The sequence below is a fragment of the Melanostigma gelatinosum genome (assembly GCF_949748355.1).
Source record: "Melanostigma gelatinosum genome assembly, chromosome: 22".
Classification (NCBI taxonomy): Eukaryota; Metazoa; Chordata; class Actinopteri; order Perciformes; family Zoarcidae; genus Melanostigma; species Melanostigma gelatinosum.
The window spans coordinates 12,251,099-12,265,740 of NC_136655.1; the positions used below are offsets into that span (position 1 = coordinate 12,251,099).

The following is a 14,642-nucleotide window of genomic DNA, read 5'->3' on the forward strand; positions in this document are numbered from 1 at the left end:
CGCTGTGCTTTAGGGGTGGGCGATACAAAAGATGGTTCTGATCCGACACCAAATAACACCGGGGCGATAATTACAGACATCGATATACATTCCAATAGGTTTTGTTATTAAAAGCAGCTCATCTGCTATTTTGTAGGGAAGAGCCATGTCATGATTTTAAAATGATGAAGGCCTCTTATGAATACATTTTAATTGCCTTAGAGGGTTTTGCAAAACTTGTTCTGTGTTAATGACTTAATCACATCCATGTTAAGGCACAAGAAAGTTTTTAATGATAAAAGGCCGATATAGTTGTTGTGTGAGCTCTCTCATCCAACAGGGCTCAAGTTCCAGCAGCAGAGAAGCAAAGAATAAAGTGAATGTGTCCATAACGCGCCCTAACAGGAGACCAATTTATTCATTTTTTTGGTAACGATCCGGTTGACGCAAGTATTGATATCAATACTTAAGGGTTACTTTGGTATTTCTCAACATGTTATTGTATCCAAGTGACTAATGGGGACAGCCATCTTTGAAATTGGTTCTGTATCGAACGAGAACGCTGCAGATTACAGCCGCTCAACGAGCTGCAATGTAAACACTCGGGGCACTTTGGCTCCATCACCGTCAATGTACGTCCACTTAAAGTGCTTCTTTTACCACTCACAGGCTCATGTTGTTATTGTAAGTGTCTGACAACATTATGGGAAATGAAGTTGTTTTTTTTTACCTTTCGCTGTTTGTTATCGCGCCTCGTTTGGAGAAGTCTCGTTCTGAAATCTAGCGTCGCATCCACATTCTCGAAATCAGCTAAATATTCAGCCAAGACATGGAAAATAGTTCAGATAACTCAAAGCTAAGCTTCCTGTACTCCAACACCGGCACTCCTCGCTCACACATGACACAATTATGACGTCATTGCAGCACGATGAGCTGCTGCCGTCGCTCCAATACTGGACCAATTTCAAAAAACGGTTGTCCCCCTTAGACACTTGGATATAAAATCATGGGGAAAAATAGGTCCAGGTGGAAAAATATCAACTACACCAACACAAGCGGGACCAACACTTTACAGTTCTCAACACCTGTTCAGGCAATTTTGTGTTCATGAGTTTCAAGCTTGTGAGGATTGCAGGTTGTTGCACAGAGTGTGATATGCAATGATAACCTCAGTAATCACTGATAAATACGCAGCAATACATTCCCTTATTACTTCTTATCCTGATTGCATTAAACATTCAGCGCACGTTAGCTTCCTGTGCCACAGCTTTTGCTAATCCCACACATAATTAACACTCGTTTATGTTTTCAGTCGGGTGCGGGATCGTCACAGATTGACTGCTTAATGACGACTCTGGATTCTGGCAGCCGACAGTCAGGCAGAAAGAAAGAAGAGCGACATCAGTCAAGCTGTAGTTGAACAGGGAGTTATTTCCCTATTCGTTATGCAATCTATTCAGAGCGGGGAACACAGTGACATTTCGGTGTAATGTCTTTTCAATGGGAACCACAAATGCTAACAATTTTTCATAACAAGCTGTTTTGGTTTGAAGTGAGCCTCAGTGTTTGTTTCAACCATTGTCCGTGTTGTGTTTGCTGTCTCCTTTTCTCGTGGTTGAGTTGCTTTCGTATTCACTAGAATCCATCACCGGGGCTTTGCTTTCAAGTTACAGAAGTTGTGATCGTCACCTTATTGTGGTCTGGAAATAATCAAATGGAATATCTTGTCAAACAGTACTTTTGTTTTGACATGTTCTCGCTCTGCGTCTTCCTCGCTTCTCTCCATAGTCACGACTTTATCGGAGAGTTCAGCACCAGCTACAGAGAGCTATCCAGAGGGCAGAGCCAGTTCAACGTCTATGAGGTCAGTGTGTGTGTGAGTGTGTGTGTGTGTGTGTGTGTGTGTGTGTGTGTGTGTGTGTGTGTGTGTGTGTGTGTGTGTGTGTGTGTGTGTGTGAGAGTGAGCTTGCATGTACATGTGTGTGACTGTTTTCAAGTCAACAATGATTCTCCATTCCAGACCAGTGTACAGGTCGATAGATCCCTCACACACCCTGTAATTGGACGATTGTGTTTCCATCCGGAACATTTTCTACTTTCGTAAAACTAAACTGCCATTTCAGTTCTGAAACTGATTTTTGTTATAAAAATAAAACACTTGTTAAGACAGTTTTATAGGATGTGAACTGAAAAATAGCTTCTTAAAGGGCCAGTGTGTAGCATTTATGAGCCGAATTGGAAATTCAGTTCATAATTATGTTATTTATTTATGTATAATCACCCGAAACTAAGAATCGTCGTGTTTTTAGTTAGCTTAGAATGAGCATAGGGAGCCGGTCCTCTTCAACGTGCAGCCTCATGTTTCTACAGTAGCCCAGAACGGACATCGCAGTTCTACAACACGCTTGTGAAACTGCTTTAACGTGAGCCGCAGAGTGCAAAACCGTGGTACCGCCAGCCGCCGTCTGGCTTTCTGTTGCTCCTATAGTAGTGTTAATATGGTAAGGGTGGCAATCAAATTACCAAATCCTACACACTGTCCCTTTAAAGTAGAAATAAACTGCTTCAGCTTGAATGTATCTAGCCAACTCCATGACCAGTACAAAATGAGCCAGTATTTTGCGGTTCATTGTCTGATATTTGTTTTTTATCTGTCCATTGAGAGTCAAAGTTATTAAAAATGCTTTCCGCAAACAAAATTCCATTCCTCTCCATTGTAGTGCTGTATGGAGAAACAAGTCAGTCTTAAAACAAACAAACAGGAAAATGCTAAAATTTGATATAAAAGTGTCCTCAATATAGTATGATGTAAATATCCCCCCTTCCCATAATCCAACATATTATACTGTATATGTTTGTGTTGGTGCATAATCACTGATCACTGAAGATGGGACTCTGATAAGACTTGGTTAACGTTAATCAAAATCTTAATCCTCACTTCGTCATGCACACACACACCTACACACACACACTGACAGACAGTTACGATGGATCGCTGGCTTATCTTCTCCCACGAAGAGTCAACACTTCTTGATTAACAGCGTACCACACGGAGAGGAGAGCACACGGGACTGTCATTTTAAACAGCTGTGTGCCTAATGGCGCTCAGATGTGCACACGCACAAAGGTGCACGCAGAGGCACAGTGGCAAGTATGTGAAGCACAGCAAGCGCGCAAAGTCATTTGGGGATTTCTGACATGTTTCTTGACCCTGGCTTCCAACTTAAAACTGGCAGTTAGAGAGAAGATGGCTTTAAAGTCCCTCGGTGTTTGTGTGTAAGTGTGTCTTTGTGTTACAACCACGTTTCAATCATTACACCTCACCTCCAGAGGCAAACTTGTCCTTGTGTGAGCCAAGGAGAAATGCATAAATCCACACATTTGTATGTTGTTTCCCGGCGGTCCTCTCTTTCTGTTTAACCTTTGCTTCAGTTTAATTAAGCCATAAAGCTCGGATTCAACGGCTCGGAATGCAGTGTTTGGGATTCAAAATGAGTTTTGGTTCCGTCCCTGGCCGGCCCTACATAACGGGAGCGGTTGTATGTTTCAATGAGCCTGGACTGCAACATCGAAGAAAAAATCAATGGACGCCCAACGGCCCGGAAAAGTGTTTCTTTTCTAATCGGTTCACACAAACAACAGGGTCTTAAAGCGGAACGTAAAGATTGTTGGATGCGTAATCTTGATTTGTCCAATGAAGGTTTACTGTGCACTAACTCCGTGTCCTGTTGCATATTCATGAAGGCACACCCATGTTCATGTTGGACAGAATAGCTCCAGTGACATACGTGTCAACACGTGTAACCAGTGATGTAGATAGAAGTGCAGTAGGTCCAAACTTTGCTTTCAGGAATTGATAAGAGGAATGAAAAGAAGCATGCTCCTTAAAGAGGATATATTTGTAAGACATTTTTAATATTACCAATGAATCACATGACTACTCACAGAGAGTTATCGCCAAACTCTGCAGTTCCTCGAGGTGCCAATTCTGCACCGGTACGTACAGTAACAGTGTGTAGCATTTAGGGGATCTATTGAAACTAGATATGGAATATAATATCGATAAGTATCTTTTCTTTAGTGTATAATCACCTGAAAATAAGAACCATTGTGTTTTCATGACCTTAGAAGGAGCCCAGAACAGACAAACCAAACACTCGCTCTAGACTCTCGAGCACTCGCGTCGTAGTAGTTACACGCTCGGCACAGGAGAGAAGGTTCAGTTGGTAGCAATCTGCAAACTCGCCCCTAGCTGCTGTCAAATCCCACACACTCCACCTTTGAAATACCAGCCTTGTGAAAGACTGAATTGAAGAATGAATGACTGAATGAATTAATGTCAAAATGACAGCAGAGAATCTTGTATTTTTTTAGGTGATAAATCCGAAGAAGAAAGGGAGGAAGAAAAAATACCTCAACTCTGGAACGGTGAGGAAATATCCACCAATCATGAATCATTCTTTTCCTTGATACATAGCTGCATGGGCTGGATTTGAAATGCAATACTACACTATAGTAGACCCAGACGGGTGCCTCTGTCATACTGCCGAGTGGTTCATTTTGTAACTGAAGCGGTCGGAAAGGATTAGAAACGAATGTCGCATCAGAGACAGCACCCGCAAGTGATTACCGTTGACACAAAGCTAATTGTGGCCCTATCGCTTACAGGTAACACTGCTGTCATTCCTGTTGGACATTGAAGTCACCTTCCTGGACTACATCAAAGGAGGGTAGGTCACCGACCACGCATTCACACTGATGGGTGGGGGGGGGGGGGGTTGCAGTCCCGTTAATGAGACGCGACGTGCTGAGTGTGCCGGCCCCTGTCTCGATAATAACCTCATCACGACTCAGTGTCTGCAATATGCCAAAGATAATGATCACACAGGGAGTGAATCAGATGGGAAAGTGTACATTTGCATGTGAGAGAAGGACAAGGGGGAGAGAGAGAGAGAGAGGGGTCAGACTCTGAAGTGTGCGTGCCCTCGTATGTAATCTTGTGTTGTGTTTTAGCACTCGAGCACCCGCCGTGCGCACAGCGGGTGCTCGGTCATACGTGTGCACATGTGCTTGTGTAGGTATGTTGCTCAGGGGAGTTGACCGTGTGTGCAACCAGGCATCGCGTGAATGCCCGCCCACACACTCTGCCCTCATTACACTCACAGAAAAGAGAAAGAAAATCTCTTAAAAGTATAAGCCTGTTCCCTCAGAGACGGACTCGGAAAAAAAAACCACCATCTATTTTCCAGCTAGCTTTTTTTTTTTTTTCAGTTGCTGTTGCTCATTTCAGGATTTTAACACAGCTCAAAGAGCAGACGGGCCAAAAGGTGCTCGAGCAAACGAGAGGATTATCCGAGGAGCCGACACAATTGCGACGCTACGCTGACTTCTCCTTACAGAGAAAATCGATTTTGAAGGACTTTGCCAGTTAAACCGTCATACATTGATTAGTTGGATGTTGTTGTTATAGGTAGTAGGCTACATAGCTTTTAGCAGATACATCTAGCCAAGAGATGGGAATCTACAGTATGTGCACACAGTTACTAAGAACGCAGATCAATATGCTATTGACTCACAGGGCATTAAGAATGCACTCTGTGTGTCTGTTGGATTTAGATATTAGATGGAGCTTCTGTTTAGGTTTCAGGAAATGGAAATGAAGCAGAAGTATTCATGTAGTGCATGACAGGAAGGCTCTCATGTTTGTGTGCTAATGCACGTCACGGCCTCATGAGTGTGAGCAAATTACATTACACCCAAGCTCGTCAGACTGACCGCATGTGTGAGAGCTGGCTTTCGAAACGCACGTGTGTGTGTGTGTGTGTGTGACAGCACCATGTGTCGCAGGCATATGTTTACTCGCTCCGTCGCCCACCGCTAATGGAGAATTCCCGTCCTCAAAGCCTCCCCGCACACACACAGAATTCCCAGCAGCACGTCCTTCAGAGAGCACTTTGAAACTCTCAGGAAGGGGGCCGTTTGATTCATTTTCCCCCCTTTATCGGCGGAGCTTTGGGAGCGCGAGCCGGACGCTGTTGCACGCTTGTGTGGCGAAATGAAGTGCCAAGTGCTGTCTCACTGTTTGAAACCTAAATAGACTGTAATGGTCCAGTTGCACTCACTCCAATTGCATAATGGGCAGACTGTGTATTTGTGCAGACACACACCCACGCTTGCACACGCACCCTCCCAGGTACCTTTCTCACTTCCCCCGAAATCCCCGGTGTGTCTCTGTCTCGCTCGACTGTCTGCTCAGGTATTTTATCACTTCGCCAGTCATCTCGTTCCATATCCTTCTATCTCTTTTCAGCTCTCCTCCCTTCTTCTCTCTTATCTTCCGATTGGCAGCTCTTTTATTTGTGCAGTTTTAGCACAATCACCCAATTGTTCATTCGGAGCTAATTAGGAACATGATCTGCTGGCAGCATCAGCATTAATCATTTGAGAAGGCTCCGTCTCAATCTGGAGAGGATCGCTGCTCCTATTCTTTTAACTCCCTTTGATAAAGCATTAGTACCACCCATTGATTCCAACAAAGAGGGCCTCTATTCATGAGCACCAGGATGAAGATGAAGAATTGCCGGCTATATCTTTCATTTTGAGTTGGCAGCCCCGTCACTCACAGTGACAGATATTGTTTCCCCTTGTTTTGGTTTGTGAATTGAGTTTTGAAACCAGAATAGAAGCAGGAGGGCGCTCCGCTCGTATTGAAATCATTCTGAGAGGGTTATGATTAGATCGAGGAGTCAGAGTCAAGACAAAGATTTGGAAGAAATCAAATCTGTGAAAAGAACCGAGGCGTTTGTCGTTGTGGGTTTTACTGAGCAAAATGAACAAGCACTGCCAATACCAACGTTTGGGCGAATCTGACTTCATGCAGGTATGAGCTGTTTATCTCTCCTCTCCTCTCCTTTTGCCATTTGGACACTGTCCAACCAGCAACATCTGTTTGCATATTATCAGGAGAGGTTTTTTAGGCCACTCAGTGCACTCATGCATATGTTTCCCTCTGGCACTTCAATGTAAGAGGAAAGCAGACTTCTTGTGAACATTTTAGAATTTCTTTTCTTAAATAGAACATTCCCACTTTGAAGATTAACATTTCCAATATGAGACTGGCTGTCAGGACTATAATGTAGGTTTTTTAGTATGTTCCCTAAATGGTGATAATTATCTGTAGGAAAGTAGGCTCACAAGTTTGGTTTTCAAGATGAATGTTAACATGTTTAGAATGATCAGATTAGATGACTACAGGCTACAATACAGTAGTTCTGTTTTAAAATATGAGCATATTTCTATGTTACTATTCTCAGATTACAGCAAAATACAGGGGACAACTGTAATTTGTTGTTTTTTCGTCAATGTAAATTGTCTGGTTTAGGTTTACTATACTGGCTTTAGTCTTGTTTTTTTTGTAAAAATGATTTTTGCAGTAGTAAAAGCATAGACCGTTTATAAAAAGTGGACGTAGTCACAGTGACGTCACCCATTTGTTTGTGGCCTGCTGTTTTGAAGCCTTGAGATCGGCGTTGTGACCGTCGCCATCTTGGTTTTTGCTCGTCACCATCTTGGTTTTTTTCATCGAGAAGTGACACAAGGGGGTGGAGCCCAACTGAATGCTAAAAAAATATGTCCAAAATGTTACAATTGACACTTATAAACTGAAAACACACAGTGAAAGTTGTCGGAGCAAAACACGGCCAGCTCGCGGACAAAACCGTGGCAGCAACCTGTCAATCACAATGTAGCCCCGCCCTAAAGCATATCCTGCTTTGTGGTCTGTTGTACTCTACATGGGACAATCATTCCCAGTCAATGATCAAGTGAGAAGTCAGGTAATTCTCTCATTGACTTCTATACCAGGGATTCCCAAAGTGGGGTGCGCGAGCTGCCTCTAGGGGGTGCGCGAGAGGAAAAGTGTAATGGCGGTCTGATGGTGTAATAATATTAAATATAAAAAAAAAATGTAATTTTAATTTAAAAACTGTCAGGTGGGACATCTGAAGCTATCAGTCATAAAAGAGGAGAGGGACAGAGAGAGAGAGAGGAATCGGAGGCGAGGGGAACGGAGAGGTGCGTGGGGAGAGACCGGGAGAAGAAATCGAACGGGAGGAAGATGAGACGGAGGAGACCAAAAGGAGGAAGGGATAGCACAGACAAATCGGGAGCACATCGGCCCATCGCGGAGTCAAGGTGAAAAAAGAGGAAACGAGAGAGAGCATCAGACTGGGAAAAAAAGAGGAAATATGATGAAAAGTATCTGTGTCTGGGCTTCACTTGGATTGGCAACGCAGATTCCCCAAAGCCACAGTGCGTGGTGTGCAGTGAGGTTCTGGCTAACAGTCTGAAGCTCTTATTTACGTCGCCACCTGAACACCAAGCATGCCAGTGCAAGTCAAAAGCCCCTTACATTGTTTATATCGAAATTGGAGGAGTTACAAAACAGCCCAAAACAACTGGAGTCTCATTCATGTGTTGGGTCTATAAATGACGCACTACGGGCTTCATATCTGGTTACAGAATAGCGAGAAAGGGGCTACCGCACACAATCGCCGAAGACGTGAGCTTGCCAGCTGCCAGAGAGATGGTGGAATGTATGATTGGGGAGAAAGAAGCAAAAAAGTTGGACATGATCCCGGTGTCCAACAACACTGTGTCGCGCCGCATCGATGCTTTGTCCGAAGACATCCTGGCTACATTAGTCGCTCATTAATTGTAAATTAAATGTGATAATCTGCCTCTGAGCCTGTGCGTGTGTCCTCGCATCCGTATTGCTCTTTAAAAGTGACGCCTTGTGTCACTGAAAGTTATTGAAACTTTGTTGCAGTGTTTCAGGGCGTTTTCACACCTTCAGTTCGTTTGCTTTGTTGCAGTTGCTCCTTTGTTCGGTTTGTGTTCACACTGCAACATTTAACAGCGGACTAAATCTTGTAAACAAATGCCACGCGCGAGCAAACTGTTCTCTCATTGGTCCGATTCTTATGCGGCTATGAAGGCTTAAAAGGCTTCTTTTTTTTCTTTTTTTTATTAAGGGGGGGGGGGGTGCGCGAACCCGGTCGGGATGTAGAAGGGGGTGCGCGGCCTAAAAAGTTTGGGAACCGCTGTTCTATACAATCTGACTTTGCCACCAGACGAGTCGCCCCCTGCTGGCCATTAGAAAGAATGCAGGTTTAAGGCACTTCCTCATTGGCTTCACTTTTCAGACCCCGGAGGTTGCTGCCTCAGTGAAAGTTGCCCTGCTACGGCAGCATTTCACCGGAGATGTGTCGCGAGAGAATCTTTTTACAGTCTGGACACGAAGATGCTTTGAAGATTTAGGAGAGCCATTAGCATTCCGCCTGTTCAGTCTGCAGGAAAAAAGCTTCTTTGAATGTAGTGTGCAACCTCCTCATCAGCCGGCCCCCTGCCGTGCGGTATTTTGTCATATTGGTTCCTCGCTGAGTCACTGCATGCTTTACCAGTGGGGGGGAAGAGCAGTGACTGACAGAAAACCAGCTGGTAGAGTGGCATTCCCCTTTCACCCCAAACACATTATTGAATACTGTACCTACTACACACAGAGGCTCACACACACTATTCAAGATGGGCAGCCATGTTTTTCTAACGCAGTTCAAACTGTACGTATTGTTTTGTCACATCGGTGTGTATGCTATATAAGACACAGAGAAATAGATACCAGGAAATAAAATTGCTTAGTGAGTAATAGAGAAAGTGAGCAGGCATCTTCAGTGTTCAGTTAAAGTTAAAGCAAGGCTCTTTGCCAGCCGTTACTCACTGCAGCTGCCCAGCAGCGGTTACAAATGACTGCCATTATACATTGAACCACCAAATGAATACTCTTTCCCATGGATTTTTTATGTTGCTGTGAAGATGAACACAGCGTAGAATTATTTCCTCTGAAGCCAAAGGTTGAGGTAAGCTTGCCAAGAGGGGGATTGCAGCCATTTACAAAACATCATGAGACGATAAAGGCGGCCTTAGAAGGGGTAGGGTACGCTTCCCTGTGCCTCCAGGACACAGAACGATAAGCTTCAGAGGCAGGCCGAGCTCACGGAGCATCTGAAGCTCGACCACATGTTTCCTTATCATATCTGCCGGAACATTTTGAAACGGCTGTGCGGCGATGCTTCGCTGCGGATCTCCTTCTGCTGCTCAGGTGAATCTCAGCCTGTTCAGTACAGGAACGTGTGTTTATTTAGCCAGAGCCAGAAGCCCTAAGGTGCATCTTCTGGTGTTATCGGCACAGCCAGTGTAGATGAAAATAGTCCGTCCCATGAAAACAAACCCTTTTTATTCACAATTTATTATAATGTAATAATCACAGCAGCATCAAGTCGGCCGCTCGGATGAACGCCGCCGTGGTCCTCTTCCTGGACCAGGTGGAAAAGGTGAACCGTGTCGTGGAGGCAGGCCTCATGGTGAACGGATTGTTTGTTCAGGTGTTGCCCCTGGCGCAACCGGCAACTAAGGTTGTCCTTTCCAATGTCCCTCCCTTCATCACCGACGAGTTCCTCAGCAGAGAGCTGTCCAGACACGGGAAGATCGTATCCCCGATGAAAAAGATCTTGTCTGGGTGTAAGTCTCAGTTGCTGAAGCACGTGGTGTCCCACCGCAGACACCTGTTTATGATCCTTAACAACCGGAATGAGGAGCTCAACCTTCGCTTCCATGTTAAGGTAGATGATTATGAATACGTGATTTTTGCGACCTCGTCGGCGATGAAGTGTTTCGGATGCGGTGAGGAGGGACACACCGTGGGGGCCTGTCCGAGGCGCTGGGACCCGGCTCTGCCTGGCCCGGGTGGGGCGGGGCCGTCCGTCGCTGCCCCGCGGTCGCCCGCGGCTTGGGGCCTTCGGGTGCCGCGTCTCCGGCTGCGGTGGCACCCAATGACACAATGTACAATTCAAATGTTTTTTTTAAAAGGTCTGCAGGACATTTTATAGACTTTTCATCAACTAAAGTCATTAACTTTATATCATTAAAGTAATTGAATATATAACAACCTCAAGAGGAAATAACTTGACAGCATCTGTATTACTTCCAGTTAAGGCATGTGGGTAATACTTTAACCCCAAAAAATAAAAAAACCTGAGTGAACAGCGAGATGGCAGCTCCACCCCCCCCCCCCCCCAGCCCTTGTGGGTTACCTGTACTTTGAAAAACCCCGATCATCAAATGTCTCTCCTCCCTCTCCTTGTGTCTCCTCTGGAAGAAACGGTGCCTGCACCTCACATGGCTCTGCTGAGGTGACAGAGATGATGAGCTGCTGGCTGTTTGACACTATCTGAACACAGGATATAGGTGTGGAAGGTAGACAGGGAGGCATTTGTGTGTGTGTAGGTAGGTGTGTGTGTATGTGTGTTTGGCAGCGGATCAGGATTGGTGTGAAAAAGCTGCGACAGGCCGACTGAACGCTTAACCACATCCTGTTCCTGCAGGTTAACAAGTTAGGAAATGTTTTGATGTAGAGAGACGTGCCGCTCTCTCATGCTGGGTGCTGTGGTGTGTGTTGTTTGTCTCTGTCTTGTTTCATGTCTCTTCATCCCCTCTATCTCGTTTGTTTTTCCTCTCAGAAAGAAAACCCACAAAGTGCACGAGTTGTGTGTGAGGAATAGAGTAGCAGGCCAACGCGCGTTCAATCAGGAAGTTCGCTTGTGAAGAGAATTACTTGTGTAACAGTTGTGTAACTCTGGATCCGATTGGTCTATGCGGTCTGATTCAGCATTTGTAAAATCACCAACGGATCCACCTTGTAAAGGGCCGCGGTCACAGCTGAATGGAGGTGAATTCCGGGAGCAAAGTCACGGTGGCACATGTTTCTTCTCAACAACAACCTTCCTCTGTCACAGAAAGGCCAGTAACTCGCTGTCTACTCTATGTTGTAGGAACTCTGTTTGCACATGAATCACTTTACCCGATTGTGCCTGCAGTGCATTTCTTCTGTTTGTTTCAGGTGTGTGTGTGTGTGTGTGTGTGTGTGTGTGTGTGTGTGTGTGTGAGAGAGAGAGAGAGAGGGGGGGATTGTTGATTAATGAATCACCGCTCTGCTTTTGTCTGCTCAGGACCCAGATTAACTTCACTGTGGCCATCGATTTCACAGCTTCCAACGGTGAGCCTCCTAGTAAACACACACACACACACACACACACACACACACACTCAGAGACCCTGCCTAGGACGAGTGTTTATTCAAATAAATGCAGATGGTATCAAGTGTTTACTGATGGCCCTCTCCATCACACCTGGCAGTTAAAGCTGAGTGCAGTAACATGCTACGAGGGCTGTGATTAAGGACCGTGTTATCCATCGATCCTTGAACTCGGTCCTAGCAGGACAGGCGGGCGGTAGCAGTAGATGTTTTTTTTTTGTTTGTTTTTTTGAATAATGGATGGTAGAGTTCTGCATTTTATTAAAACACAGCTGGAGTAGCGAGTTAAAAAACGTTTCATATTAATATTACATGAAGGTGATTAGCAGTCAATTTGGCTCCGTCAGTGATGTGATGCATGGTTTTGTTGCCATACAAACAGAACTGGCTGTTAGAGTCACAGTTATATCGAACCACTGAACAAACAAGCATTGGAAAAAAGTTCAAGTGGCTTTTCAAATAGCGATGGTGGCTTCAAAGAATGACTGAAGCGTGACCACCTCCCCTCTTCCATTGTCCCACGGAGTATATCATCTGTGCTGTGTATGTGCTCCCTTTGTCACAAACAGGTAACCCAGCCCAGCCCACATCGCTCCACTACATGAGTCCATACCAGCTGAACGCCTACGCCATGGCCCTGAAGGCAGTAGGAGAAATCATCCAGGATTACGACAGCGATAAGATGTTTCCAGCACTGGGCTTCGGAGCCAAGCTGCCACCCGATGGACGGATCTCCCACGAGTTTGCCTTGGTACGAACTCGAGGGGCTCCGACATGGATGGCAGGCAGCGAGGGAGTAAAACGTGGAGACGTTCCCTGCATTGGGTTTTTAAAGCACCCATCTGACACGATGAAAAAGCGACATAAGATACTTCTTATGCAACAAGACAATATCATAAAAATACAACATCAAAGTCTCTGCCAACAAGAGCGTCAACTGACTCCCTCCTACTGTTCGTTAAAGTGAATGCCCCCGCTGATCGGCTGAAGGTTGGCGGATTAAAGATCCGGCAAAAACTAAGTGACGCGCATGCACGCGTTAGCAAAATGATATCCCTCACAGAACATATGATATGCATATCCATATTCATCAAGCGTTTTTAGTTTTAATTGATTGTTGCTGTTGTTTTTTTATTGAGTTTTTCTGCACACCTGGCAAAGTTAGTACATAACATGGCAAAGCGTCTGTGGCAGGAAAAAAAATAGATAAATAAGAAAAAGAACCAACCCCCATCTTGGGCATGTTCTAACACAAAAATGTATTAATTAATTAAATAAAACCAAATATGATAAAACTGAAGATCCTTTCAGTGAAATGCATTGTAAGACTTTCTGGTCTCCACATCTGAGAATGAGTTTTTGTTGCTGTTTTCATGACACAACACTGGACTTTATAAATCCTCCTCCAGTCTGTTCCATCAGTTTGCATGTGACATGAATCATGCAGCTTAATGACGGTTTCCTCTCCTCCCCTTGATGTAGAATGGGAACCCTCAGAACCCGTACTGCACAGGCATCGACGGTGTGATGGAAGCCTACTACCAGAGTCTGAAGTCAGTTCAGCTCTACGGACCCACCAACTTCTCCCCCGTCATCAACCACGTGGCCAGGTAACACAAAGTCACACTTTATTTACAGGAGTTAATGTAAACACTGTTACATACGAATTACCGATGTCTCCAACTTCTCACATTTACATCTCCTCCAGTAATTAGTTTAGAATGTTTATTATTCCACCCTCTGTTTTTACACTTGCTTATTCGCCATCACTGCTTATATAATGAACTGAAATCAGTTAAGTATGCGTGAAAGAACACCCGAGTATATTTCACTTTGTGGTTGACGCTCAGCATGTGTTCTCAGGTTTTCTGTAATGGGCTCCAAGCTGCGAGTGTTGCCAGGTAGCTAGCAAGAGTTCGAGGGAGAGAGAAGCACAAACGGAGAAAGTACCTGCCATCAGATGGCATGTTTCTTTGAGTCTCTGCGTAGACCAGAATATAATTAATGCAGCAGCAAAGCCACGCGGACATGTGATCCTGACAAAGTTCTGAAATAAACTAGACATGAAGGAACTATTCATGCCGGTGTGTAATTAAAGAAATCTACTCATCGGGTTACATATTGAGAAGATAATTTACTGAAATCCTAATTGCATAGTTACACGTGAAGAGGCACTCTGAAGGGAAGTGGCGAAACAAGCAGTAATACCGAGGCAGGCGTTTTATTTAGCTTGTAATTTCACCTGAAACACTCGTTTTCCTCTTGAGTTGTGTGGTCTTTCAATTAAGCCCCTGTAATGAACTTCACTCTTTGCTTTTGTCCACCCGCCTCCAGCATGTTGGTTTTTTTTAATGCGCAAACAAATCACACCTTTTCTCTCACTGTAATTGCAATAAACACCCATTATGGGAAGTACGCTTACTCTCGCTTTCTTGGGTTTTGGCAGGGGGCTTTTTATTCCCCTTTTCTAACTCTGCCCCACATTTGTATTATCTGTTACTAAAGCACTGTCCCT

The 14,642-nt window shown here is 44.7% G+C and overlaps 1 protein-coding gene across 1 annotated transcript in view; it reads left to right on the plus strand.

Annotated features, from left to right (window-relative positions):
• Positions 1-14,642, plus strand: part of LOC306795997 (copine-8) — a gene marked incomplete at its 3' end in the record, with an annotated part of 70,661 nt that overhangs the window by 47,251 nt on the left and 8,768 nt on the right. The window contains exons 11-16 of the mRNA XM_079294757.1: positions 1,768-1,843; positions 4,354-4,407; positions 4,648-4,709; positions 12,042-12,088; positions 12,697-12,878; positions 13,610-13,737. Coding sequence (XP_079150883.1) covers positions 1,768-1,843; positions 4,354-4,407; positions 4,648-4,709; positions 12,042-12,088; positions 12,697-12,878; positions 13,610-13,737 — 549 coding nt within the window. The remainder of the gene's footprint in view (positions 1-1,767; positions 1,844-4,353; positions 4,408-4,647; positions 4,710-12,041; positions 12,089-12,696; positions 12,879-13,609; positions 13,738-14,642) is intronic.